Genomic DNA, 25864 nt, shown 5'->3' on the forward strand with positions numbered 1-25864 from the left:
GTAGAGACGAAAAGAGCAAAAAGCGAAAAAGAGAGAGAAAAGGAACTAAACTCATTGCTGGAAAGAAAATTATACCAATATCGCACCAAGATAAACAGCTGGTGAAACCCAACGATTGATTGGTAGACCTAAAATGTTCTCGGGGATCTTCTTTTGTTGAAGAACCAACTGCCTCTTTATTATTGATGCTACTAGGAAGCTGAAGTGTAAAAGTAAATCTGTTCCCAGAGAGGCAAGTAATCGCGAAGAACACCTTTTAACGCTTTTTTTAGTAAAGAAACACCCTCGCAAGTGACATTTATCCTTACCTGCTGCCATGGATATAATGGGCTTTGATTCGGTATGATTGCAGAATCTCTCCAAGCGTGGACGAGTGATCTTGAGGTAAAATGCACCTCTCATCACATTCAGAACCATTGCTTTTAATCTTCTGTTGAATTCCTGCTTCTCCAATGTCATCATGTGGTTGCGGCCCTTATTTGCTGATTCGTAGCCCTTTCTAACTGCAATCTGAGAGACAAGCTCCACCAAAAATGAAATAAACCATGGTCTCCATGACTTTTTGCCCCAACGCAAAATTGACAATACTACACAGAGTGTCAATTCAACGAAAAGACCTCACATGACATCCTTCTTACCATAGACCAGAGGTCTTAAAATATAGAGTAATTCGCCCAATTTTGAAATGTTCTTTTGGACTTGAACCATCTGCTCGGGTTTACGCAATTTCTCGGGCGTCAATACCTTGGATAGTAGATATTCTGTTACGTCGGTGTGTGCATTCTTGTTTCTAAGTCCATTATTAAGATCAATTGAGCTTGATAAAGAAGGCACTGTAACACCTGTTCTTTGTCCAACCCATCCATCATCTTTGCTGGATATGTTGCTAGTCAAACCAGCTGAAACGAGGGTTGCTGGATCGACATCTCTTTGTAAGTGAGTTGGATAGAGTGTCATGCGTTGTCCAGTTGTTTGGAACAATGTCAGTCTCAACATCACTCTACAACGTGTACGATAAGCCATCATAACATCAGACGCTTAGAGCAGTACTTACTTGATGGCTTCCAAAGAAGCGATTAATTGCCATTGCTTCTTTTTGCCCAGCTTCTTAAGCACTGCCATTTCCATCAAAACTTGGGTATAAGAAATCACAGATAACGCAGTTGAAGCTGTAGCATTCAGCTTTGACTTGGAGGACCAAAATTTGAGATATTTGTTAAATGTCGATTCTTCAACAGGGCCAGTCTTGTTCTCTTCAGCGTGTGCTTGAGCGGCTCGTCTCAAGATCGAGTTGTGATACAAGCCTATGAGATTTAGAGCAGCATACACTACATTCCAACAGCAATTTTTAGTATGCGAGTAGGTAGATCTATGTTGACATCTACTTTACGTGCTTGAGAAGCTAATTCAGCATCATGGAATCTACCTGTGGAAAAATAGATGGTATTTTTAATTCAAATGCCACAATTCTGATATAGAAAATATATACCAGGCAAAATGTATGTAAGGGATCTCAGGGATGATTCGATGCTGGTGATTTGAGAGGCATTCTTCAAGAGAAAATCTTCGTATAAATTCAGGTATTCCATAGCGGTAAATGCGAAAGAGAAAGTATCAAGAAAACCCAAGAGAAATGAGTGTGAAAATAATGAATAAAAATGTGTCAGCTTGTAATTCAGGATTGGTCAATTGATTTGATACGTTTATGTTGTCAGCGTGATTCTGTGCGTATGCGTGTGGACGTAGATGTCTGAATGTGGGGTCCATTATAAGACTATGACACTGCCAAATTTATAATGAAATCATGGCAATAGCTACGGGGTTGAGATGCTCATTGTTCTTTTAGTTGTGCGATTCATTTTGTCAACATCGATCCGTTGATTTGGCTGCTGCGATGCCTTGCAATCACAAGGGCCCATGATACGCTGTGTCGATTATAACGATAATATGGCCTATGAAAAATGCGCTGCTACACTTGTCCATAATAATACAAATACAAATATCAAGCACAATACGGTACTTGATGTTTGTTTAATAATTGCATCTCACCCCTGAATTTTCTAGTCAAGCCGCAATCTTCTTTTTTTTTTTTTTTTTTTTTTTTTTTCTCTGGTTTTTGAAATGGAAAATTTTTATTCAATAAATACATCTAGGAATGAGCTTTTTTTGTAGTAATAAATAAGTGTAAACAGCATCAGTAAATTTCGTTTTGTTGAGGAAGAGGAGGAGAGGAAGGCATGCTTGTATGGAATGATAAATAATGGTAATGGAGTGATGGGTGATCTTCTAAAATTTAAGCTGCTGTTTTTGTTTGTTGTGCTTCTGCCATCACAACAAAACGCTCCAAGACCTTGTTGAAACCAGCACGCCCAACATCAGCATTTTGTTGAAATCTACGCAGAGAGAACTCTTCCAAAACGCTGGACCAACCACTGACTAAACTACCAGCCTTGATAGCTGCTTGTTGAGTAAATTGGGTTCTATGATATAAAATGAGTAATTGTGTCTCCCTATGCTCAGAAATCAAGACTTACTTTTGTTGATCTTCAGGATGTTCTTTGTAAACGATGGTCTCTTCACAGCTCAACAGGTTACATAATGTCAAGTTGATGGAGCGCATGGTCAATGTCTTCTTTTTGGGGTCAATGATGGAGATTTCTCTAACGTATTGTGTAGAGCTGGATCCTAAGATCTTTTTGATGATGGTGGGTATATTTTGATTAACAGTGATTAATCTTTCGGTGGTCAAGATGCCAGTTTCAGGATCAACAGTACGGTTGAGTACATCTACATGGGATACATGAGGGCAATTGGGATTTGGGTATTTCTGCCATTGAGCTGCAGACACTAAGCTCCATTCATAGTTGTATTCATGAGTTGACTTGAATAACTTCATCTTTGAGCAAGGATAAACAACAAAAAAGTTAGAGAAAGTGGAGAAAGCCGGAACGAAGAAAGGGGATCCTTACCCCTCATAACATTTACTAGATCCCGCAAATATTTTCTCCAGCCAATGATGGCGAGATTAAATCCATCTAAAATAGCCTTTACTTCAGCCTTCCTACTACTCTCACTCACTCGCTCTGCCATCAGCTTAATCTAAAATACTTAAATACGACACCACGTTACCCCGGATGATATAACCATCTATTATATCATCATTTTTGAGCAACATGCAGGCCATAAACTACTTGCTCTCAGCACTATTTATAAAGCCAATCAGCTACCTTATCAGCACATGTATAAACATTACGCATTCATATCAATAATTCATCTAAAAATTTCATTCCCATACAACGCAGCATACAGATTTGAAAGAAGAATAACTTGAAGATAGTTTTACCTTGAGTTTCGTGTAACTGCTGAATGGATAATATCGCAATAGCTGGTCTAAATGTGCCTGAAATTACGCATGGCCATACCACGAGCCTGCCGTTCATAGACTCATTTGAATGCAAATCACTAATAGTCCTCGGAAAGCAGTTTGATAGAATCCGCAAGGGCGAAACAGGCGGTCAATGTGAGCATCTTGCTCATTGTTTTCTTTTTTCTGATTAAGAATTCCCGACTCTATTGAAAATTTTTGTGTGATACTATACCGTGTTGCAGTTACACGAGAGTGCCTTATTGATAAACATGTGAATTTTATTATGTGTTGGAGAAGTGTTGGTCGGTGCATTTTTGTAAATAACTATACCTATTAGAAAGAGACATCGCTTGACAGTATTCAAAATAATAAACCTGAATTAGGAAATGGTATCATGACTGTAACTCTTAAAATTTCTTTGACTTGCATGCAAGGGATGCTTTATACATATTACAGTTTTGTGAGTTAATGGATTTGCAAGCTGCATATTATTAACGGACTGGACATTACAATAATGGCCCCTCAATAAACATCGTGAGCAACCACCATTATAAAAGTCTGTAGTAAAACAGGAATCGTTGAATCTAACAATGAATTTGCTCGTTGGTGTATATTAAATTTGACGGAGATATTGCATCAGTTTGTGCAGAATAGCTATCAGTTATTTTGTCTCAAAAACCTCCATGCAATCTCGTTAATTGTCGAGATGCTCAATGTGCAAGTAATCTTCTTGCAAGGCTTCTCGCAGCGTAATACCAGTTGAGATCAACCTGTAACTGGGGATCTGAGTCTTCTGTAATGCTTTACGTCTGTATCAATGAGAGAAACTCATATTTGGACAGACAGCATCCTTGCATTACCTCTTATCATTCAAATGTATGCAGAACAGACTGAAATTTTGGTGCATTTGAGTCGCGTTATCTCATGAAAGAGGCCGCTTTAGACCTTCAGAATAGCACCAAATAATTGCTCTCGTCTAGCACTTACTTTCTGACACGTTTGCTCAACTTTTTGGGACCAAAAAAAAACATGGCCAAAAATTGACCAAAAACCATGAGGAGTACCTCATAATTTTCATCGAATACCAAACGATCGCGTTTTTCGCCTCCAAAATGAAGACTTTTACTATGGTATACGAGCCTTTCAGCACTTCGGGTGGTTTCCTGACCTACGCTTCGCTTCGGTGGAAACCAACCTACGTTCAAACGGCTCGCGCTGCCGCGGGCCTTTGGCTAATATCCCAAAATTAATATAGCTAAAATGTTAGAAGAGGAACCCTGATTGTTGATTGATATATAATCACTAATCGTATGAGTGTTTATGCTTCGGATGGTTCTCACCGAAGCGTAGCAAAGGTAGAGAACCAACCTGCGCAGCGGCAGCTCGTGCTACTGATTGCTCTTGCGTATTTTATCAAAATACTGCTACTTTCATTTTGACCCTCCACTTACACATAGTAACCCTTCATATTATCTGTGGATCTGATTCTTATGTGATGTTCTACATCCATATACACGTAGCTACTTCATATACGGGCAAGCAGCATACTGGTATTCCCACTTTTTAGTCCTTAGTGTCCCTAATACAGCAAAATATGAGTGCATTTGAGCTGCATTTTCTTGCGTTCAAGGCCGTTTTAGATCGTCAGAATAGCCCCAAATGGTTGCTTTCATATGGCAGTTACTTTCTGACACTTTTGCTCGACTTTTTGGGGACCAAAAAAACATGGTCAAAAATCGACCAAAAAGCATGAGGTATCCCTCATGGTTTTCATCGAAAATCAAACGACCGCATTTTTCATCTTGATAATGGAGACTTTTACTATGGTATATCTTGAATCAAAATGTTTCTATCAATCCAAAGCAACCTCTGAAATTATCTTTGTGGGACTTTGATATGTAAAATTTCGACATTTTGGCCATAAATCTCTTTTCATATTTTTACAAATCATTCAATAAGTGAATTCAAAACATCTATTTTACTTAGTACCATTGGAAGCGCCTTGAAAAGTACTCCAGGAAAGCTTAAGGAAGCATGGGGTGATTATCATACTTCACTTAGTCGAATCTGCAAAAATAGCTCGATCGAGTCCAAAATTATCAAAATATGTCCAATCTGGAACAGACTATGATTCTGGGTTTGAATTAATTTTGGCTGGTAGGGCCAGCTGGAAAACTCATGCCCTTTTCATAAGGCAATACAGTAGTAAATGCCCTTGAAGCGTATAGAAAGTAGGTGGCAGGTCATAGCACTATCGTTTATGATGATATTTTATTGCCTTCTATATCGTTCATAATGATATTTTATTGCATTCTATATTTAATAACGTTAGTCTGGACATTGACAATGCATGGGTTGCATAAAATGTCTGCAGTAAGTAATGAAATCTCTGAGGCTCTGAGACGTCGCTCAAATAAAACATTGACAGCACTGAGCAGAGGAAAGAGGGTAGAAATTACAGTGGTTTTTGTTGATTGATTGTAAAATCATTATTCTCATATGAGCCAGGTCTGATAGATGCCTTGAAACTCAGGTTCCATATTAGGATTGTAAAGTGCAAAAGTACTGAACATTTATTATGTTATGATATTGAATCAAGATGTTTCTCTCGATCCAAAGCAACCTCTGAAACCACTTTTATGAGGTGTTCATATGCAAAATATGGCTATTTTTGCTAAAAACCTCATTCCGTACTTTACCAAATTGCTCAATAATTTCAGTCAGAACATTTATTACAATTAGAACCATTGGAAGCGCCTTAAAAAGTACTTCAAGAATGTATTAGGAAGCGTAGGGTGATCATCACAATTTATATAGTCGAACGTCAAAAAATAGATTAAAGAAGTCGAAAAAAGACAATATCTGTCCAATCTTAAACAAAAAAAAAAAAAAAAACAAAAAAAAACTGAGATTGAAATAATTTTGGCGGAGGCTTGCTGCTGGCTGACCCAAATGCCTTTCTGATGATGACAATGATGATTGCGATGCTGATTAAATGGGGATCATGGAATTGAAAGGACAATTGAATAGCCCAAATACTTTTTTGGGGAGTTTTAACTCATAAAGGTGTCTTTTGCAATGACAATATCTCAAAAAAGTCGCTGTAGATCTTACACAAGTCCTGTATTCACTTACGACCAGCTTTATATCGTCATCTCATTAAAAGCATCAGCAGCTGCGAATGATATGACAATTCTATTATCAGAAAATGGTGGTTGTGATGTACAAATGCTGCATAATAAAGTTTGAATTTTCTTTCACATTGTCCCAATAATAATAGGCTTCGTTTGATGTTAGTGTAAGCAAAAAGGGTGCTGAGAGAGATACCTCCTCTCCTCCTCCTGGTGGCTCTAATATAACCCTTTTTTTTTTTTTTTTACTAATAATAAACTGTTTAAAATCTACTTGATATACCAAAATTTTATTATATCTGTTTAAAATGTCTTTGGCGAGAGCCCGCAGGGCGATGCCGACATCGAGCGTAGCGAGATAGATCGGCTAGTAGCATATCTACTGTACTTTTGCTTCATTTGGTCATTTTTGATCGTCTAAATGCGAATTCTTCTGTGAATGCAATATTGTTACCCTACTCAAAATGGCATTGGATGCTTCGAGTATGAGCCCAGTTTTTATTAGGCATTTCTGGCCTTTTTTGTGCTTTTATCAGCTTCATCATCGTCAATAGAAATGACTTGATAATCTTCCAAGGGTCGTTTCTCGGCAATCGAAGCAGCAATCTTATTTTCGCTTAAATTGGGAATCACACTATATTTATCATTGCTTCCTCTTAGAAACTTTTCTTCTTCAGGGTATTCACGCAATGCCTCCTTTGTCTGATAATCAATGTACATGTCCTGCAGGTGATTTTCATTAGTTTTGTGATCGATTTTAAGGGATTGAAACCTACTTGAATACCGCGAATTCTAACAGAGCAAATAGGGCAATTCCAGACCATGGAAGTTACTTGAAACTTGAAAAATGTCACCGCATCAAACGTGGTCTTATGAGTGCAAAATATACATCGAGCAGGATGTTGGATTCTCGCTAAACTGATTGGATCTAACACAGATACAACTTCATCGCCTGTGAAAATTTCCACGTCTTGATCATCCTGCTTTTCATCTTCGTGCTCTGCACCGTTCGAAAGTTTTTTTTATCAATGTCTATTTGACAATCCTAGTTTGTATATTTACCATTCCATTCTGTAATAAAGGCCTTTGCACAAGACAAGAATAGAGTTTCGGTCTTTTCTAACTGTAATTTGTCGTTCAAATCATACTGGTTTAATATTTTAACTGCTGTCTGCTGAACTTGTTGAGCAACTGGTATATTTCTATTGGATTTTTCCATGGCTCGTCCAATATAGAGAGACGCGGTTTGCAAGTAAAGTTGACTCGCCAGCTCATCTGTTGACTTTTCCATAACAGCGCATACAGATACATGGCGAATGCTGGGTTGTTTATCGTTAAATTTGAAAGTGAATGACAGCGTGCTTGTGCTCCGTCTGTTTGCTTTCTGAATTGCGTTTGACTTATCAGTAATGTCCGTGTGCTTGAAGCCGTAACCATAGATTTTCTTGATTGAAGTTGTTAATAGGATTGGTGCTATTTCAGAATACACAACTCACTCTATCATAATCGGACAAGCAATCTCCTTCCTTGCTGTCAATACATAGTTTTATATCTGTAGTAGGTGTCCATGCCATTCGCTCTGATGTCCATAAATATAAAAACAGGCGAACATTGATTTTGGATGAAGCATGTCCTTCCACAACAATCGATCTATTTAACTTTTTTAATGGTATATGGAGCGAATAGCAACCGTCTTTGCAAGGTGATTTGAACCAATCAACATCGGATCTGAATAATTCATCTAGTCTCTCGTATTTATCTGACGTTGGTAATTGATCGTAAGCCAGATCAATGATTCTGGCTTGTGGCGAACGACTAGAATGACACACAACAGTGAGAACTGGATCGATATCACATAAGGTGCTTTCTTACTTTTCTCTCAAATCTTGGTAATGGTGCTCGCTCGCTTTCATGATTGGGTATCCAGGGAACAAGATAGAGATCAACACTCTGGAATGATCGTTTTGTCTTATGTGAGAATTGGGGCATTTCTCAATGGTGATTCCTTTTTCCAGCAGATAATTATGGATTTCGGCCATCTTCACTTTGCTTAATTTGAAGTAGTTGTATGGATCCTATGTCATCTTTTCTTACATATCAATGCTTATTTGAATGTGTCAGATGTGCTTCATACCATGAGAAACTCAACAGATTGCCTAAATGACGTGTGACCGATGATCCGGCCGAGATCTTTGATTTGAACTCTAGTCAGGATAGGCTGCGTGGATCGCAATCTTCTTCTTCTGTACAAATTGATGTTCATCTCGCGCAATGGTGAAAGACATGCTCATGTACAAATTTTTTTTGGTGCATTTCCTGCTTCTCAGAATAGTCTGTCACTTGGCACTACGAGTCACGAGCGCTTTGACATTTTGACAGTTGCCATTGTGAACACGAACGCATGCACTGATACTAGTATTCATGCTGATTGTTTAATATGAATGTATCATTATTTATTGCATCAGTTTTTATCATATAAATTAGTATCTAATAATAGGGGTTCATTGAAAATCAAGGTCTCATTAAAAAAAAATATACCCGTGTCTCAAAATATGGAATTTTCCAATGACATGTCAATCTTGGTTGTACTTTGCTGCAATACGAACCACATATTTATATAACCTTCCTCAATGCTATAATGATATGATAATCTACAGCTGTCTTTCGATTTCAAATGTAAGAATATCACTCATTACTTGCCATCATTTGATATTTGCTTGATACCAGATGAGAATTGCTTAGAATGCTATACAAATGAATCCAAAAACTGTAACCAGATGCATTTTCCTCTTTTTTTTTCATGAAATTATGCTGAAGATTTTACACGTTGAAAAGATGTTTGTCCCGAATTCTCCCCTCTGGAGAGCGAAATTTTTGTTTCGTCCTAACTGCATTCGCGTATGATTTTGTCATGGAATCAACTAAGCAATATATACGTAACAAAGGGGCATTCTGCGTATCTATTTCAGGATCACAGAAGCCTGTCATAGCTTGTGATTTATTATGGTGGTTACTCAAGTGATTCAATAATTGGGAATCAGGCAAAGCGACAATATTGGGTGAATGGCAAATATCCCGTGGTTTCTCCAGTGCAAAAGCATTGCCTCTTTAATAAGGATGAACCAAGTTTTGTCATACGGTTAAATTTATGTTTATAAAAGTTGGTTTTCAACTTTGACATTCAGTATAAATTAGAAGAAATTGACCATATGTTTCAAGGTAGCGCATAATAACCTCTACCATCAAAATGCAGAAGCCCTTCAAATTAGTAACTTTGCTCTGAGTTGTCATCTTGGTAGCAATCGTGCAAAAGTAGCAGCTCCGGCCAAGAGTCAGGACAACGATGCTGTTGTAGATTAAACTTTGGATCGCCGTTCTTCTTCCGCTTCGGCTTGGGATCAATGCAAGATAGCCACTCCTGCTGTCGTTTAAGTATTTGGCTTACTACACCAAATATCTAAACTAACCGTCAAGTATTTTGCTAGAGATGTTGAGCCTGCTCAACGCTTACCCAGCTTTCCGCATATTGTTCCTCCTACCTTCCTTCCAGTCCTTCCTTCTCCTATCCTTTCCATCTTTCCTCCTCTATCTGTAGCTATCTTCCTTTTCCTCCATTGACTCCTCCACCTTCCTTCCCTTCTCGCGTTTAATTGGAGTTAATGTATCATTGGCCGTGTGGTTTCAAAACCTGAAATCCGAGGAGCGGGTTACATTTGTACGACCCAAATCATTCTCTTCCAGATAAATCATACTCTTTTGTAGAAAGCATTCTGTTTCAGTATACAATTTGTATATGCTGGAAGCTTCTTGTTGTAGATGTTCCGCCAAGTGTCCTTGATCCGCCTGATTTGACATGAGATTTTTGATTGTAATTTATGTACCTGATATCAGGATTTCTGTTGTGTTTTACTAGTGCTACAATATTCTTCGAACCATCCTTGCGTTTATCCTGATACTATTTTTCTCAAAAAGAATTTTTTTAATGTTTATTAGCCGTTTCAATTAGAGTTTTCTCTGAAAAAAAAAAACAGGATATACGTTGGCAGCAAATGCATGTAATTGGACAAAATCCATTTCAATGTTGAATGTTGCTCCCGTAAAGAACACCAAAGAAATGGGCAATCGTCATTTTTTCTTCCATTTTGAACTACTGCAACTTTGCTTTACGATACCATTTGATTAAAATAGGCTCATGAAATCAAGATTTACAAATGTGTAACATTCCAAGTGCATAGACATAGTCAAAGCAGAAACATTGCGTGCAAGATAAAATGATTCCATGGCAAGAAATTGGGCTAGAACAGTTTAGGACATTGGCATTCCGAAGATAAATGTTTATCATAAGGGTATTCTAAATTAAAGTTGCTAGAGTCATGCAAAAATAGCTCGTTTTCATCAATAGCGATTTTGAGATGATCGAAGATGCATCTCGTATGTTTCGCAACAAATGTAAAATGAGTCAAAACATATGCTATGAACCTAAACTTTTATCCTAAACTGATTCATCTGTTAGGTAACATATAGGCAGGCACTGTTTATCGTTTGTGAAACCAGACAACCATGAACTCTTGGTGATACAAATGCTTGTTGATTTGCCGATTCTAACAAAACGAAATTAGTGTACTTTTTTTATTTCATATTAATGATGTGCAATTGGTAGAGATTCAGATACGTAAGCTACAAACATAAAACATCACTGAAAGAATCAACAAATGTGGAAAAGTTCCTTTGAAACATTTGACACTAATTCAGTAGGCATTGCAACTCGAAGCGATCCTGACTCCGGTTACCCTATCATAAGCAAATTGACTTAAAATATCTGCCATCTTGTTAGAAATAAGGTGTCCAATAGAAGGCAAAATGAAATCAAAGTAGTCTCCATTAGTGTAACCACTCTCTTAATTATGAAGAAATGAAGCGGTTCATGTTGGTTAAAAGAAAAAAGACGCATGCCAAAATCAAGATATTTGAAACTTGGGGGATCACCAAAATCACTTTTTTTTTTTTTTAAAACAGCAGCATTCGTAGCATGGTTTGATAGAAAGACTCATCGTCATCTGGGGTTTTAATCAGCTTCTCCAGTTGGAAGAATCCTTTCCATTTTCACTCGGCAGTTCAATTAGGAGAAAATTTTTCCATCTCCTATATTCTAATAGAAACCTTTATAAACAACAAGATTATCCTAATAGCTTCGCCTTTCCTTCCTAAAAACTTTCTTCTACATAAATATATTAAGCATACTACGCGTTTCCTACATTACAAAGTTTGAATCAAATATTCATAATGACGGCCAATCCACATCTGCAATTATGTGTCAATGATTTACTCCATCCCACAGAGAAATCAGAATCATTACTGGAAGCTCTCACATCATCTCAGCTCGAAGAAATCGAAAAGACACTATCCAAAATCAAAAACAAGAAGCAATCATCACAAAAGGGTAATTTGCTTGAAATCTGTCAAGATGTCAAAATATTTATCTAATTGATTTCCACATTTTGTCTCCGTAGCTACCACATCTAACCAAAGCCCAATAACACAAACAGCAAATCCCTCTGTTCTACATCACGATTGGGCTCTAGTCGCTGCTCAGATTGCTAAGGCTTTGGCTGACAGCATCACAACTGCTGCTAATACATCGACATCCAACAATAGCAACAACAATAACGCAAAATCTGCATCGAACAACGCTAAGCCACTTGTATCCTCTCCACTTGCTACCGGAACAGCTTCCGTCAAATCACCTGCCACTTCTACTGTATCTACATCCACAGCATCCACAAAATCCCCTTCAAATACCAACAACACACCTACCTCTTCTCCTGCAAATACTCCCGCCAATCCCGCCTCTTCATCTACCGCTGCTGCTGCTGGCTCAGTAGTCCCCAACCATGAACCTCGCACTGAAATCCGCGATGGTGTTGAATGGGTCAGCTTTGTCTACTCTCATCATCGCGTCTTGCGTCGTTACTCCATTCGTACTGATGTAGATCAAGTCGATCTTGATATTTTGGATGATAAATTTAAGAGCGAAAACTGCGTAAGTTTCAGATTTTTCGTTTTTAGCAATGTAGGCAAGGGGTCAGCATGATAAAACCAAATGTCTGTCATCCTATATCCCATCTCCGTATACAAGTTCAGCTTTTTTGCGGGGTTGCCTATTTACCTTTTTGTATTGAGTCATTTCTAACCTTTGCCGGTCTTCTCTTTAGGTTTATCCTCGTGCTAATCTTCCTCGCGAAGAATATAAAGGCAACCGCTGGGCTTATGAAACTGAATGTAATACCTTGGGCTGGAAACTCGCTCATCTCAATTCCTCCGAAATCGCTGGCAAGCGTGGCTTAATCCAACGTGCTGTTGATTCCTATCGTAATCGTTATCCTAGCATGCGCTCCCGCCGTGTTGCTCGTCAAGAAAAGCTGCTGAAGGGCACTCTCCGTAAGCGTAAGCAACGTGAATCTGAAGAGCTAGGTGAAGACGAAGAGAGACCTGTCAAGTCTGTCAAATCCATCGATTCAATCTCCGCTATTCCTGCTGATGGTGTTCCTGGGTCTACTTCTGTCAATGCTGACCTTCCCAAGACTGTCAGCATCGATGATGGTGTTGGTGGTGCAAAGCATCGTATCCGCATCAACGTTGAGACCGTTTCTCTTGATACTATCGATATGCAATTCCGCAAGGCCAACTGCGTCTACCCTCGTGCCATGGAAATCAATACATCCTCACCTTTTGCTTCTCAACGTCAAATCGAAGAAGCTAAATGCAACGAATTAGGATGGAAATTAGCATGGCTGAACCCTAAGCAGCTTGCTAATCGCAAAAACTTACTTCAACGCGTGCTTGATGTATACCGTACTAAATTCCTACCAGAACTGAATCCTCGCAAGAACTCTCTTCGCATGCCCAATCCTCCCAACCGTCTTTCTATTGATACAGATATGCTTACTGCCAAAGATGAAACTGTTGCTTCCTCAACTCCTTTGACTGTCGCTGCCCTCGCTGCTCAACAGCATGAATTGGCTAATCCCAAGATTGTCCGTCGTGGTGGTCGTGGATCTGGTGACAAGGTGGATGATGATGAGTCCCTTTACAGTGGTACTACTGATTCTCTTGATTTCCATGATTGTTTCTCTCCTCCTGCAGATGCTACTACTACACATTCTTCCCTCTTTTTGGACACCACCAAGGTTGACTCTTGCAACTCACCTTCTACATCTGACTCCTCCATGCTCCTATCTCCCAATGCTTCCATCAATGAACTTATGTTGTCCATCCCCACTACGTCAGATGACTTGCTCTTTGGTAGCTCACAGCACCCTCTGTTTGTTGAACCTAGTCATGACTCTTGCCGTCATAGTATCAGCAGCAGCAGCAGCAGTGGCTCTGATTTGGTTGCTTCTCCTTATGTCAAGACCGAGCAATTGGATGAAACACTCTTCAAGGATACTGCCATGTTTGAGTTGTATGCTGGACCCGTTCAGTTACCCTCTGCCGGTGTCGATTTTGAGCAATGTGATTATATCAAGACTGAGGACGACCACTTGATGGATCCTCTTATGAGCCAACTATTCCACATCTAAACAGCTAATTTCATTTACTTTTTTCACTTTTTGTACATATACCAACATTTCCTCAATCTAAAAAAATTACCTTACCTTCTTAATATTTATTGGCATTCTTCTCCACCCCATTCTTTTTGCTTCTTCTTTTTTCCTGTAAATCAAACTATATATAATCTTAATAAAAAAAAAGTGCGGTTATTCATACAAACTCAAAGCAGTAATTAGGAAGTTGCAGGATTTTTGTTTCCACATGTGAGGTATCGTGCTTTGCTAGAATATGCAGAGAGTATTTGGCTAGTGAAATAACGTTTGATTTGAAAAAGAAAGGGGCTGCAAATGTAAAACAAATTGAAGAATATATAAACAAAAAAAAAAAAAAAAAAAAGAGCAAGATGTCGATTCAGTCAAGGGATCATAGCATGTTGCTCTATTGATCTATTCTGATTTTGTTTGTTTTCCTGAGACTAAATGTACACTCCAATACGTCACACTTTTGCGTTTTTGTCCATGGAGTTTCGCATGTTAACAATATTGCTATCAGCATTGAGCAGCCTTGATAGGTGCAAATGCGTCGTAAACCTCATTCTCGCTATTGCAATGATCCCCGTGGCATGGTATATCATGTAATCTGCTCTTTATTGTCGTTTTTTCAGCGTGAAAGGCGTATTTTATGTGGTTCCTTACCCTAGATCCCTTCATCACGTCATTTTTGTTGTCTATTTTTATCATTTGGTGAGCTTCAAGCAGAGAAGCATGTCATAATCGAACCAGTGCACCCACTGAGCGAATAACTATTGCCCTTGTGGAATATGCAGATGAATGTCAGTCGACCAAGCTCGGCCACAAATCAAGCGCGAATACTATGATTTGTGAGACATGTATGCTTTGCACTACGAATGACAGTCGTAAGGAGGGCAATTGTTATAGAAAATGACTTTATTCAGGGCATTCTCCAAGCGACATGATAATTGTTTCTGAAGCACATTTATGTAAATCCTGCATCAAGATCAATAGAGAACACAAATCAAAAATACTACCACCCAATTGCCACTATATAAGCTGTAATGGCAACCAGCACAAACAGATGCGGTTCGAGCAATACCTGCCACGAGTCTGAAGGATACAATGCATATATTCCTGTTGGTATATTTGGGTCTGAGAAGGAGGCAGCTGGAGTTTCGCTTACGTCCAACATGATGTCTGAATGTTCCGTCTCATTCACTGGAGGCAAGGCATACTGTCCAATTCGAACTCTTGTATCTGGTGGTAGGGTAGAATTTGAAATGTCCATCACAATTGATTTGTTGTACGAAAACATATAGGCATCTTCTGGGCGAGGAACCATGGAAAACTCGACGCTGTATTCATCGATGATGCCTGCCTCTGATGGTTGACTCCACAATCTAAAGCGATAATTAGGTGCTGGTTCGAGAAATACAGGTGGTGTCCAGCTGATAAAATCGTGTAAATATGCATATACTCTTCCGGTATTATGGGCCTACCTTTCTGTACCAACAGCCAACGGAACACCTTTAAAAACTGATAAAAGCATGTTGTTGCCTTGGTACAAGTTACAGTTCTATTGAGAGAATGAATAAAGTATATAGCCATCACTGAGAAATAAACCATCACATTACCATGTAGATAGTATCTGCTTTTGACTGAAGAATATCTGACACTGCCCAAATAATAGATCTGTAAGTGCTCAATAAGTGCACGTTCTCCCTTTTGTCGCTCTGTTGCCTACCCTTGTTCCTTGATCACCCATCTCTCGTTCACTTTTGGATGGAGATATGTTAATGGCTTATCGATAGGTGCCATTTGGCTCGACACTCTCTCTAGCATATACTGCTCCTTTTGATCTGGTTTGCTCTGTATCGGTCCTTTATGATTTGATTCAACTGGCTCCCTTTGAATTTCGTGTCTCAATTTCTGCCTTATAGCAGACCATAATGAAGCTGCATCGCCCTGTGTTGCCTGGGAACTCACTTGCTCTACCACTGCAGCATTTAGAAATAACATATGCATCCATAGACATAGTAAGAAGAATATCTTCGATTGGTACGTCGCATTAAAAAATTTATTAGAAATGAAAAGAAATGAACGGGAATGCGTGTTGATGAATTTTAATTCCATTTGTTGTTCATTTCTAACGTTATGCGCATAGCTTCATTGCGACATATCTTCTCAGAGAGCGCGATATTACATTTGCTGGTTCTGAGCCGGATGGCTGTACTTTGCTGAGGTGGCTGAATGCAACAGCGAAGGATTCAGGGCAGCTGCTTCATATTTGAGATCCTCCAGTCTTGCCTTGTACTTGGACAGCTGGTCGTTCAGCATGTGTACATACATCACTGAGCCTTGTAATATAGTACCTTTATTCAGTTTACCTTGACACATATATTCGGGCAAGAGCAAGCCTAGGCTCCTGATGTTATCATTGATGTTGTTTCGTCTTCTTCTCTCGACTGCGATGTCATTTAGTACGAACCAATGGACCTATTATTAGTACAAACCTGCATTATGTGATTCTCTTCTGTATCTCTTCCTCTCTACAACATTTTCTTTGGGACATGTCAATCTGAAGAGCAGTTTTGTCATTATTTAAATGTGGTTTAAGGATAATATAGCCCAAATTACCTCTCCTCTCCATGCGTATCGTCTTGATCCGTGTCCTTGTTTCGCTCATGTTGGTCTTGACACTCGTCCTCTGCGTAAATCGTTGTGTTACTAGACTTTTCGTTCATCAAATTCAGATAGCCATTATCTTCAAGAGAAGAATTATTCCCATATTTGTTGTTTGCTGTCATTTTAGAGAATTCTGCTGCACTGCCTACAGACAATGGAGGCTCATCTTCAGTGTTGATGTTTCGAGTGTAATTTTGGGCAGATGTGCTAGTCGAGAGTGAGTGGTATTTATCACGCATATACTGAGACATGGGCGTGCAGTCATTGCTAGAAGAAATGTTGTATGACCCCTGATGCTGTCTTTCCCACATCGCACCTGATTGACGGTTAGAACCGTACAGTTGCTCTTGATTTAAAAAAGGGTGCTGCTGCTGTTGGTAGTGCGTTTGCGCTTGCCGTTGCATAGTACGATCAGTGCTGTTGTATGCCTCAAATGCGTTAGTGGCTACGGTACTAGCAGTATTCATTTTTTTTGCTGATTAGGACAAGGAGAGCAAAAAGGAAAAAAGAACGATCTATGCTGTTACAGAAGAAAACTCTTACTACTCATGCTCTAGTATACGAAACAACAGAAGCAGTCAGAATCGTAATGATTCAGGAGGTTCGTATGAATCGAGTATCATACAAGCGAAACAATAAAGGATCGCCGAGTGCTACACTAATAATTTGAGTGTAGATACTACTCTGAAGCTGTCTGTGAGTGGAGAAACCAGTGCGAATCAGGATTGAAAGCGCATTACATTTGCTAATTCGGGTGTGAACATCATACAGCCAGAGTTCTAATTTGTATCTGACATGGTTATTATTTGAACTCCATATTTCAAAGAAGAGTAATACAGTGTATTCAGCATTGATAAAGCAGTAATTGAGGTTGAATGGACACAAGCAAAGGTGTATGAAGCAGAATGCAATTGCTTCAATTGTAACATTAGCCTGTCTGATAACGCAACAACACCTTCAGGAACCACAAGTAAAATCAAAATCTCTTTTTTTATTTAACATTAAATTTACAAAATTACATACTAGCAGCAAACATCATAGCAGAGGCAGCTCCTGCAGTGGCGCCAGAGTCATTAGAACTATCATTATTACCAGAATGTGCATTGGATTCACTGCCAATAGGCGCGTTCTTGTAGCCATCGTCATCGTCGTCATTCCAGGGTCTTCTTCTTTGCATACCGTCAAGGCCATAGCCAGCTTTATCGCCCATATTATAGGCCTCTGGAGAAGCATCGTTCTGTCTGTTACCCTCGACAAAAGGTTGAGGAGGCAAAGTGTAGGTAATTTCGAGACGCTCGCACTCTTCCTTGAGCTCCATCATAAAGTTGTTGTGACGAAGCCAGCGACCACCAGCGTCTTGCCAGTTTTGAGTGTGTTCAAAGTAGAAGGAGAGGTTGATGACATTTTGATTCTGGAAACCAGTGATGTTTGTAGAGGCCGAATTTGTTGAATATAGTTTTGGGTATTTGTTGCACCATTCAATCATGTGGTCAGTGATTTTTCTGATCTTCCAAGATGGTGTTGCGAAGCTTATTTGAAGTTCTACCAGTTGCGTTGCTGTTAATACATATTTACAATGAGCCGAAATACTATATGTCATTACCAACTGTTTCTCCAGTGCGGCCGGATCGTCTGACATTGATAATGTACTGTGTGGTGAGGACTGAATTTTTGGCATAGACAATTGAACCATCCCATTTCCTGCAAGATAAAAGGTTAGTTGACATCTCTAATAGACCATATGGGCACTTACAGGAAAGTGGTGACCAGCAAGCCAACGTTATGAACTACCCAGTTTTCACCTTGGATAAAGACTCTGTCGCCGGAATCAAACGGATGCTGTCACAGAACAGTGAGTCGAATGCCAGCACGATCAATGAAATGAACTTACAGTAACAAACACAAAAATGATAGCCTCAAAGGCATCCTTGGCCGATGTACCAAAGACGAAACTAGCAGCAACAAAGGCACTCCAGAGGGGCATCAAATCGGTACCGACATCCACACCAAAGGCAGCACAAACAATGATGGCCCAGATGATGACAAAGACAATCATCAAGATAATATCCAGTTTGCCAGTTGCCTGAGATAAATCACGCATAGAGCGAGTCAAGTTTTTACGTTCGCGGTAGATGCGGATACATCCGGATCTCAACTCTCTCTTGCTAATGTCGCCATTTCCATCCGTGTCAAAGAGACCAAATGCAAAAGTAGCTTCCTTGGTAGTTCTGAAGAATGGATAGAGATCGGCTTCGACAATAGTATCACGGTGACTATCGGGCCCCACTATGTTTGTGTAAATTTTCTTGGCTAAATATTTGGCTTGTTGGGTTGAGTTGCCTGCTTGATGACCAGCTTTGAGATTGTTGTTCTGTGATACAAACTTGTTGTAGCCGCCTTTAAGGAGCTTGCCAGGAATAGCAGTAGTGCTTAGACCGAAATCACGGGTTGCACCAAAGAAACTCTTTTCATCCTGACTATTTCGAGAAAACCATGTGTTTTCCCTGGACAATGAGTGAGGAGGAGGTGGGCACACAGCACCTTCATCGCCGGAAGGTGTTTCGGGTTGACTGACGGGAGGGCCGCCTTGGTGGTTCTTCTTCATCTTGTGTGTGAACTTGTTGATGAACCCCTTCTTTTTGGGATGAGTAGGAGGTATGTCATCATAGCCAGAAGAAGATTTGTTAATGACATCGGGTGCAGCGACATGTTCTTCCTTTTCTGTGAAATCGTGCTTCTCATCATCCGATCTGCTGTTGCCTCTGTCTTCTAAGGGAGGAATAGCGATCAAGGTGTCCATATTCTGAGTGGGGAAGCGCACAGTGGATTTGCCATCCGTGTACTGCTGCTGATTAGCAATGATGGACTTGCCCTGCTGCTGTTGTTGGGGATTGTGTTTAGCGCTAAAATAATGGTCATTGGATGTGCTTTCGTCCATAGAATGTGATCTGCTTGGAGTGTTTGTGTTTGTGCCACTGGGAGTCTTGTTCTTACGACGGATGCGTTTCATGAGGAATTCTTGCGGGTTCTTGCGCTTCATTTTCTTGAGTCTGTCCAGAATGCGGAGCGCCTTGTCGTTTTCCTTGATTCGATCTCCATACGCTTTCCTAATGAGCCGTACAACAATATGTAAATTAGCAAACTAGATTGTTTATAGCATTGAGCAATGAATGCGGACATTCGATAACTTACTTGTGAAAGGATGTAACTGCGTTATAAAAATTTTAGAGTTAGTACAACATTAGCATGATACTATCCGAAACCTGTATTACCAATTAATTGTAAAATAAACTTTTCTATGAAAAGAAATAGTGTCGCAAAGAAAAAACATTCCCAGATGCTGTAGAAAACACCAACGTAGGTAGGCTCAGACTCGTATTTGTTGCCTTCTTCTGGCGTGGAGCTAATCAACGGCAATTGGACATGTGCCTTGATGAAAGCCCATGAGCCCCAGGCCCATGCTGAGATGGCAAACAGTTTAATGTAGACACGCAAAGCCATATAGTACTAGAGATCGGTTCGATTATTTAGCCATTGTATATGCAACATGTCAAAAAGCAGACTCACCGATAATCTCATGCGGAGGACTTCTGTAGATTGAGGCCTCAAGTAGCCGACAGCCTTCTTGATGGCCCAAGGAACCAGCTCTACAAGGATCTGTGACATAAAGCCGATCCACCACATGAAGCAAAGCCAAGTAAACCACAGCTGCAAGCCATACGAAGTGCCACTGACACGATCTCGATAAGAAACGAAAATAGCAACATCGATTGCAATCAGAATGCAGCCAAACAAGAGGATGCACGTCCAGGCAATATGCGAAGAGTTTTCGTTTAGACAGATGATGACACTGTTTTGTGCTAATGCGCCCCTCTTCTTCTTGCCTTCATCTTCATCTTTCTTGTCCATGTCATCGTCATCATCTTCTCTGCCGGTCCAGTCAAACTCTTCATTGAGCGTACGTCCATCAATGTCGTTTGATGGCAAGATCAAAGCAGGTCCAGCAAGGGCTTCCAAGGGCACGTTAGACGGGATCCCATCATCGATCAAAAGTCGGTCATCGTGAAATTCATCGTCATCTGTGCTGACGACTGACATGGAAGAGGGGTGGGCTCTTGCATTGAGAGGCCTTTGCGCTTGATGTGTAGGTTCAGGTGAGTTTTGCGCGGTTGATGGCTCATCTTGAGAGGGTGCTGTGGTGTCATTTGCGGCATTGTTGTCATGGCGTGAATGTGGATCTTCAATTCGATCTGTGGGCTTTGCCTCATCTTGCCCCAAATGAGCTTCATCTTGCACCTTTGTTTCGTACATGTCTATTGCATTAAATTTGATAGAGAGCTAGTAAAAAATGATAAAAAATTGGAAAAAAAATATAAGGGTATTAATTAAGAGTATCCGCACTGGATTAGGCTTAAATTAATATAGATTTGTGAAAAGTGAAAACAGAGAAAAACTCTCGCAAGATTTTGAAATTTATTTTAGCTTGTGTTTTGAGAATACAAGAAAAAATTTAGCGTTATTTCGGGGTTTACCTTGTTATCTTGGGTGCACCTGAACCAGGGCAGCGACAAGAAAGAGCGGGGGAACCTCAGTATCGAACAAAGGATGCTCTTAAACAATGACCTCAAGTACTACACAAGCATGCTCTTCTAGGATCATACTTGAAATGTTGGGTTTTGTAGCTTGGATAAAAAAGGCAACGGAATCAGGGGGGGGCATGATTCAAATCAAACAGACATTGATGGTCTGAGTTCTGCTTTGGGTAAATTACCATTCATGATCCACGTTGGCGAGAGTGTCTGAAATATACGTCATGGTGGTTGATGTAGGGTTTCAGTGCTACCTCTCATTAGGCATCTATCTCTATGCATGTGTCTAGGCTCCAGGCCCGGCGGTGCGTTTGAAGATGATCTATATATTGCTGGCCTTGGTTTCGTCAGATTTTACTGAGGCTAATCGAGATACGGCGCTTTTTTAGCGTTTTATTAAAAGTGTATTCAACTTGTTGGTGATACACAGGGATTCATTTTTCCCATATAAGGCGCGTCCCGAGAAACGTTGTCTTCTTGGCTATACTCCACTAGCCTTATCTAAAGGATTTCCTCGATGTCTTGCAAACAGCCAGTCGAAATGCGATTGTTTCAGGTTCATAAGTTGCCTCATTAATGTAATATTACTTACAGGGGCACTAATGAGCTATAGATGATTTTCCGACCAGCATTCTTTCCCAATACAAACTTAATTATACCAAACCGGATGATGTAAAGAAATTACATCGATGGCTGTCATATTTATATAAATCTTGGCAATACCTTGCAAGGCTTCCATCATAATTTCGATATCATTGAGATGGTACTAAAATCATAATTGCAACGGCGATAATGTGTATAAATATACAGTGCCCCTGTGTATTGCTTCATGTTAAAAGCTATATACATAAGCTTGAATACATGCAAAACACAGCGACATTTGAGCGCATTTGAGTCGCGTTATCTCATAAAAGAGGCCGCTTTAGATCTTCAGAATAGCGCCAAATAATTGCTCTCGTCTAGCGCTTACTTTCTGACACGTTTGCTCAACTTTTTGGGACCAAAAAAAAACATGGCCAAAAAAGTGTCCAAAAACCATGAGGGGGTACCTCATAATTTTCATCGAAAACCAAACGATCGCGTTTTTCGCCTCCAAAATGAAGACTTTTACTATGGCATATATTAAGTCAAAATGTTCCTCTCGATCCAAAGCAACACCTGAAACTCTCTTTTTAGAACCTTACCAAGTAAAATCTCTACATTTTGGCCAAAAACCTCGTTTCATATTTTCAAGCATTGCTCAATAAGCTCCTTCAAAACATGTCTTATAAATGGCATCATTGGATGCGCCTTGAAAAGTACTTCAAGAAAGCATAAGAGAGCAATTTTTTTTTTTTGTAGGGGAGTCGAGCTCCATGTTTTATTTACAGTCCTTTAAGCTTAAGAGAGCAATTTTTTTTTTTTTTTTTTTTTTTGTTTTTTTTTGTAGGGGAGTCGAGCTCCAGGTTTTATTTAAAGTCCTTAAAATGTCATACTGAGGGATAGAAAAGACTGTTGGTGGACCCAATGTCTGCAAAGAAGGGGAATAAGATATTTTTGAATTAAGTTGGGAAAGAAATCTACTACTAATAAGGTGCGACACCTAGAGCCAAAACAGTCTTGCGGAAATCGTCAAAATATAGATAATGGATAGAGTACAAAACACCAAACGAGGACATCAGTACTACTTCAAAAAATCAAACAACTTGCGTTCGCCAGGATTTGAACCAGGATCCTCCCGTTGGCATACGGGAGTTTCTACCACTTCGCCCTACCACCAGGGACCGCTTAAGAGAGCAAGGGATGGTCACCGCAATACATGTAGTCAAATCTCGCAAAATACTTCAAACAAGTCGAAAATTTATCAAAAATTCCCATTTCGAGTGAAAAAGCGCTAATCGGAAATTGAATATATTTGGCTGCTGGCAAATGTATTGATGACATGCGTATTGTGATGACGATCAATGCTATTGAAAGCTAATTCGAAGTGAGTGCAAATTGCTAAATTAGTTTGAATACTCAATTTTAACCTTCTCTAACTATATTAGTTCATTAAATTGTTGCAAATTGTGAAGCCAAATGTGGTGATTCTTAGTGTGGAATGCAAAAGTGTCATTCACTGATACTAAAGATGACCTACAATCTTGCGAGTGTGACACCTGTTATATGTATTTTCATGTAAAATGTGACAGTTCGCTCAAAGCGAGCAAATATTTAAATGCTGGAAGTACAGCGTAGGCTCTATGTTGATCAGGAGTCCCGGTGAATACAAATATCTTCTTTACATTTGAATGGTGCACCATACAAATATTCTACACTTGTAGATCCAAAATGACAGGGTTTAGCTTCTGTGAATTACTGACGATGCTTTCTGCGATTTGATAACAGCCATTTAAAATGCAACATACAATTGATGTCGCTCATGAGAGATTTAACGTACACTCATGACAGCCACCCAATTAACTGAGCTCAGACTTTTTCCATACGACAATGACATACGACCATGACTATTTGGATACTGCTGTATCATATACAAACAAACAAACCGCCCAAAATACAAACTGTTGGGTACATTCCACACATCAACAAGAGACATTTCACACGACCATGCTGTTTCTGCAACTGGAGTGCTTTGTTGTGTGAATATCTCGCACAAGATTAAAATCAAGCGTTGGCAATTGTTTGTTCGTCTTGAAAAGAAAGTTTATGCAATCATTGGAGCAAGAGACATTTTATAATAGCACTTGACATGTCAAAATGCATGAAGTTGCTGCAAATCTCCAGATGTAGACTTCGACGATCGATTTGATTTTGAACCCGCTAAAAAGATAGCGCGGTGGACATGGAGCTTTGTACGAGATTAGTCCATTGCATAAATTCCAGAAGCAATTAGATCGAAAATAGAACTGGTCAAGAGCTTAGGCTTTTACAATAGAGCCTAATTTCCGGCGACCCAATAGGTAAGCTGCTGCTGTTTCATAGAAGAAAACAATTGCATTTGTCAAGTTCTATATCATTTCGCGCCAATGTATTGTTATTCGTCATAGTGTCGATTAATAGCAGTTTGTTTGATATTTTGATTTTTGAAATTTATTAAGGGTGTGTGATTTACAAAAAAAAAAAAAAAAAAAAGAGGTCTAATAATGCAGCGTCGGAGGAGAGGGTTTGAAAGGGTTGAGTGCATGCAATGTGCTGACAGGAGTAGTAGCCAAATAAAAGTTATTTTGAGAGGGAAGACCAGATTGATAGGCACTATCACCATAATGTTGCCTGTCGGGATACCATTGAAATGGCTCAGCATTAGGACTGGTAGGGCATTCATATTGCTGAAGCTTATGCTGGAAGTGCAACTGCACAATATCGTTTACCAAGAGCTCGAAGTCATGCGAGGGAATCTCCAATTTGTAGTCTAATAATTGCAGCAGTTGCTTCTCCATCAGGTTGATTTCATTGCCGGAAAAGAGCTTAAGGGAATAATCGATCCAGTACTTGTTTTTAATGGCTGAATCGTGGATATATTTTGTTGCTATTATTAATGTTGCCAAGAAAATGCGATGATGAGTGCATTCCATGCCTAATGTTGAATGAGTCAGTATTTTTGACAGCAGCATTTTGCTCGGAGTAACTACCTTTGGAAGTCTTGAATAACTTCAACTTTAAACGACGAGCATAACAAAGTGATGTCAATAATGTTCCAGTGTCCAAACAAGATTTCTTCATTACAATCTCAATAAATGAACGAAGTGGCATGGGTGTAGTCGAATTAGTACAGGAAGAAAAAGGTGTCATGTGGACATTTGAATGAACCGAGTTTCTTCGTTGGGGAGACGTAGATAAAGGAGGCGATGGTAACCCAGAGTGATCAAATGTAGAACCAGTTTTATCCGGATAATGGGGGCTATTGTTCGCATTGGAATGATTGCCACCTCTAACAGAAGATATAGACGAAGAAGGTGGAGTAATTGTATCATTTCTAGAGGAAGAAGGGCAGGATATGATTGCTTCAAACTCGTTTGTTACATAGTCTATATGTGCACAGCGATATTAGTACAATGCTGGAATTTAGGTTGTCATGGTGATTATACCTAACAGATAACTAGAGATCTTTCGTTTTGATATTTTATCAAATACAATAAAATCAAAAGAAGGCAAAGGATCCATATTGTAAGTCATCATTATTCAAACAAGTTGTGTAAAGAAGTGGAAAGAAAGAGATTTTTTAGAGACAAAAGCTTATATTTTTATACGCAAAATAATTCGCAAGGGAATCAAGATTTGGTTTGATGGATTTTACAACGTAGATCAACATAATGTACATAAATAATGTAAGCGTTTTGCCTCTGAAATTCCGATAAGCAGGAAACGATCATGTCTCATTACACTATGCTTAGAAATCATCTTGATTTGAAAGAGACAATCAGTTAAATACACATGAACATGTAAAATAGAATAAGGTGCCTCCATATTGATAGTAGTATGAGTCTACTCGTGTCCTCGACCGAGAACGTATATTACGCACCAAATGATAAGGATTAAGCTTCTTTCAAA

The 25864-nt window shown here is 39.4% G+C and overlaps 8 protein-coding genes across 8 annotated transcripts; 1 reads left to right on the plus strand and 7 right to left on the minus strand.

The window, feature by feature from the left end:
* Positions 1–191: 191 nt before the first annotated feature.
* ATC70_011416 (uncharacterized protein) lies at positions 192–1589 on the minus strand (the record flags this gene model as incomplete). Its single annotated transcript, XM_064830608.1, has 6 exons — positions 192–253; positions 309–587; positions 639–1000; positions 1055–1328; positions 1391–1426; positions 1490–1589. 6 exons carry the CDS (start codon positions 1587–1589, stop codon positions 192–194), a joined length of 1113 nt encoding a protein of 370 aa, XP_064683110.1.
* A 704-nt stretch (positions 1590–2293) lies between these two features.
* Positions 2294–2896, minus strand: ATC70_011417 (uncharacterized protein; the record flags this gene model as incomplete). Its single annotated transcript, XM_064830609.1, has 2 exons — positions 2294–2480; positions 2535–2896. 2 exons carry the CDS (start codon positions 2894–2896, stop codon positions 2294–2296), a joined length of 549 nt encoding a protein of 182 aa, XP_064683111.1.
* A 4103-nt stretch (positions 2897–6999) lies between these two features.
* ATC70_011418 (uncharacterized protein) lies at positions 7000–8761 on the minus strand (the record flags this gene model as incomplete). Its single annotated transcript, XM_064830610.1, has 6 exons — positions 7000–7221; positions 7275–7498; positions 7561–7942; positions 7995–8313; positions 8371–8573; positions 8633–8761. The coding sequence occupies 6 exons, from the start codon at positions 8759–8761 to the stop codon at positions 7000–7002; spliced, it is 1479 nt and encodes a 492-aa protein (XP_064683112.1).
* A 3020-nt stretch (positions 8762–11781) lies between these two features.
* Positions 11782–14078, plus strand: ATC70_011419 (uncharacterized protein; the record flags this gene model as incomplete). The annotated part of the gene is made up of 3 exons (XM_064830611.1): positions 11782–11938; positions 12009–12538; positions 12711–14078. 3 exons carry the CDS (start codon positions 11782–11784, stop codon positions 14076–14078), a joined length of 2055 nt encoding a protein of 684 aa, XP_064683113.1.
* Positions 14079–15093: 1015 nt separating this feature from the next.
* On the minus strand, positions 15094–15881 carry ATC70_011420 (uncharacterized protein; the record flags this gene model as incomplete). The annotated part of the gene is made up of 4 exons (XM_064830612.1): positions 15094–15511; positions 15563–15639; positions 15698–15755; positions 15808–15881. 4 exons carry the CDS (start codon positions 15879–15881, stop codon positions 15094–15096), a joined length of 627 nt encoding a protein of 208 aa, XP_064683114.1.
* Positions 15882–16262: 381 nt separating this feature from the next.
* ATC70_011421 (uncharacterized protein) lies at positions 16263–17215 on the minus strand (the record flags this gene model as incomplete). The annotated part of the gene is made up of 3 exons (XM_064830613.1): positions 16263–16528; positions 16577–16641; positions 16701–17215. The coding sequence occupies 3 exons, from the start codon at positions 17213–17215 to the stop codon at positions 16263–16265; spliced, it is 846 nt and encodes a 281-aa protein (XP_064683115.1).
* A 548-nt stretch (positions 17216–17763) lies between these two features.
* Positions 17764–21059, minus strand: PXA2 (ATP-binding cassette long-chain fatty acid transporter pxa2; the record flags this gene model as incomplete). The annotated part of the gene is made up of 7 exons (XM_064830614.1): positions 17764–18290; positions 18352–18449; positions 18502–18587; positions 18640–19855; positions 19941–19956; positions 20021–20255; positions 20316–21059. 7 exons carry the CDS (start codon positions 21057–21059, stop codon positions 17764–17766), a joined length of 2922 nt encoding a protein of 973 aa, XP_064683116.1.
* A 3394-nt stretch (positions 21060–24453) lies between these two features.
* Positions 24454–25477, minus strand: ATC70_011423 (uncharacterized protein; the record flags this gene model as incomplete). The annotated part of the gene is made up of 3 exons (XM_064830615.1): positions 24454–24890; positions 24946–25341; positions 25402–25477. The coding sequence occupies 3 exons, from the start codon at positions 25475–25477 to the stop codon at positions 24454–24456; spliced, it is 909 nt and encodes a 302-aa protein (XP_064683117.1).
* Positions 25478–25864: the final 387 nt, after the last annotated feature.

Source organism: Mucor velutinosus (assembly GCF_035048745.1).
Source record: "Mucor velutinosus strain NIH1002 chromosome Unknown tig00001564, whole genome shotgun sequence".
Classification (NCBI taxonomy): Eukaryota; Fungi; Mucoromycota; class Mucoromycetes; order Mucorales; family Mucoraceae; genus Mucor; species Mucor velutinosus.